General features: G+C 39.8%; 1 protein-coding gene across 1 annotated transcript in view; it reads right to left on the reverse strand.

The window, feature by feature from the left end:
* Positions 1-691: 691 nt before the first annotated feature.
* LOC106779880 (polygalacturonase 1 beta-like protein 3) overlaps positions 692-2,108 on the reverse strand; it is a 4,019-nt gene continuing 2,602 nt past the window's right edge. The window contains exon 3 of the mRNA XM_014668092.2: positions 692-1,812. Within this exon, the coding sequence (XP_014523578.1) occupies positions 875-1,812 (938 nt within the window). The 3' untranslated portion in view covers positions 692-874. The remainder of the gene's footprint in view (positions 1,813-2,108) is intronic.

Below are 2,108 nucleotides of genomic sequence, written 5' to 3' on the forward strand. Positions count from 1 at the left end.
TAGAGTCCACCACAAGTGCAAAACCTACCCAAAATCAATATTCATTCCTAGTCCGGACGAGTCTAGGTCAATTAGGAATTATATATGTTTGAATGGTGGTTGCTTGAATACTATGCTTCTTAAAAATGTATTAAACTTGTATTGTTGTGAATACTAGCTCACCCTTGCACTTGTATGTTGTTTGTTTTGTATGTTTCTGGTCTTTCCTCTTGCGATGATCATCCTGCTATGGATGTGAGCAGATGCAGCAGATGATACTCCCTTAGAGCAAGCACTGGAGAGTGAGGAACCGACACGTAGTATTCAATAGCTTCTTAGTTTGCAGTTTTTTTATCCTTAGTTTTCTACTAATCTTCCTTTACCATGTATTTTGAAAGGCTTTATAATTGAGTAAAGCTTTTGAAATACTTTATTATTGGATGACTATATATATATATATATATATTGATACACTATCATCTGATGATTCAGACTGTTTTCTAGTATTACATTTGTACTTGCCATGCTTATATACTTGCTATATAATTTTGGGATGTTAGAATGAACGCCTTCTAATATTTTTACAACTATTCAACCTCTAAAAAACCTATTGTATTTACTTTTCTATTTAATTCTTTTAAGCTATTTTATATTAAAAATTAAAAATATAATTTTAGTAGTGTTGAGCAGATGCAAAAGAAAAGTTGTACATGTAACATTACTCATGATAAATTACATAAATAAGAACCAATATTCGTTTCTGGCTAACCATTCGTCGTATACTCACTGTTTTTATTGAAGAAGCATTGTCTCTAATTTCACAATCAGATAAAAATAAATTCTTGCTTTCACTTTAAAATTAGCCACCGTTGCGAACCAACACTACTTTCCTCAATCAGTCAGCAACGGTCCAGGTCATGTCATTCTCGAAGATCCAATGGCATACTTCAATCCGACCAGGACCCGATCCAAGAGCCGCGAATGCACCGTGGGTGGGGCTCCATGCAGTGGTGTCCATGTGACATATAGCAACACCGTGGTTAATCTTCGCCTTGGATTCCGGATCCAAGAGATCCGCTTCGTAGACCCGAACCTTAGGAACAGAGTGGCAGTAGTAAAGCAGATAAGGGAACAAGCTTTGATGGCAGGAAACGGATTTGGTTACCTTGCCACCATTCATCCCTTTGACCCGACCCACCATTACATTCTTACCGAACCCATTTACGTTCTTAGTGGTCCAAACCCCCACATTATGTCCCAAAACAGAGGTTGCAAAATAAATCATATCATCGACAGACCCCACACAACGTTTGATCTCTCCGACGCTGGGTGCTCTCTCACACTCACCCAAAGACTCCATCATCATCTTCTCCATGGAGGAGTTATCAGACACCTTGAACACTCTCTTCAGCTCCTCAATCTTTGAAGAAGAGAAGGGCAATTTCACCAGAATAGAGCGGGGCAGAAAGGACCTTTGGGGCATTTTATCTCTTATGTCTGGCATGGCTATCACGGTTCCTTCCTTCAGCATGCTCTCTCGAAACAATTTACCCGGTTCCACCCACCTTTCAACCAAACTGCCACCGACAGTTGAAGAAGATGAAGAGGTGTTGTAAGAAGCGAAGGAAACACCTTCTTTGGCGTAATCCTTAAACTTTGAGTTGGTGTTAACGCCGTAGCCGGTGAATCCAACTTTTTGATCCCCTTCGGCTCCTTCAGCGTAGCCTTGGAAAGTGTCGGAACTTGGGTTGGCAGAAATTCCGTAGTTATTGAAGTTAACTTGGGTCCCTTCTTTGGTGCTCTTAGCATAGGATTGGAAGCAGTCATCACCCACTGATGGGTGTAGCCGCCCAATCAAATTTGATTGCAATTTAGGAATGCAGTATAGTGCTAGGAATTGATTCCTAGGTCGTCTCTCAAGGACCAATTTTGCGGTTCGAGTCTCAGATCAAACACAGTGGGGGTTTTTGAAATGTTGTTTGTGGATGCGGAAAAATTAAAATGAAATTAAAACAGTAGAAACGAAACTGCTACAGTAAATACGAAAATTCACGCTGGAACATGATAACTCTGACCTTTGCTCAATGTTTTATCCATAACTTTTTCTACAGAGCTCTAAATGAGATGAG

Source organism: Vigna radiata, unplaced genomic scaffold (genome assembly GCF_000741045.1).
Source record: "Vigna radiata var. radiata cultivar VC1973A unplaced genomic scaffold, Vradiata_ver6 scaffold_73, whole genome shotgun sequence".
Taxonomy (NCBI): Eukaryota; Viridiplantae; Streptophyta; class Magnoliopsida; order Fabales; family Fabaceae; genus Vigna; species Vigna radiata.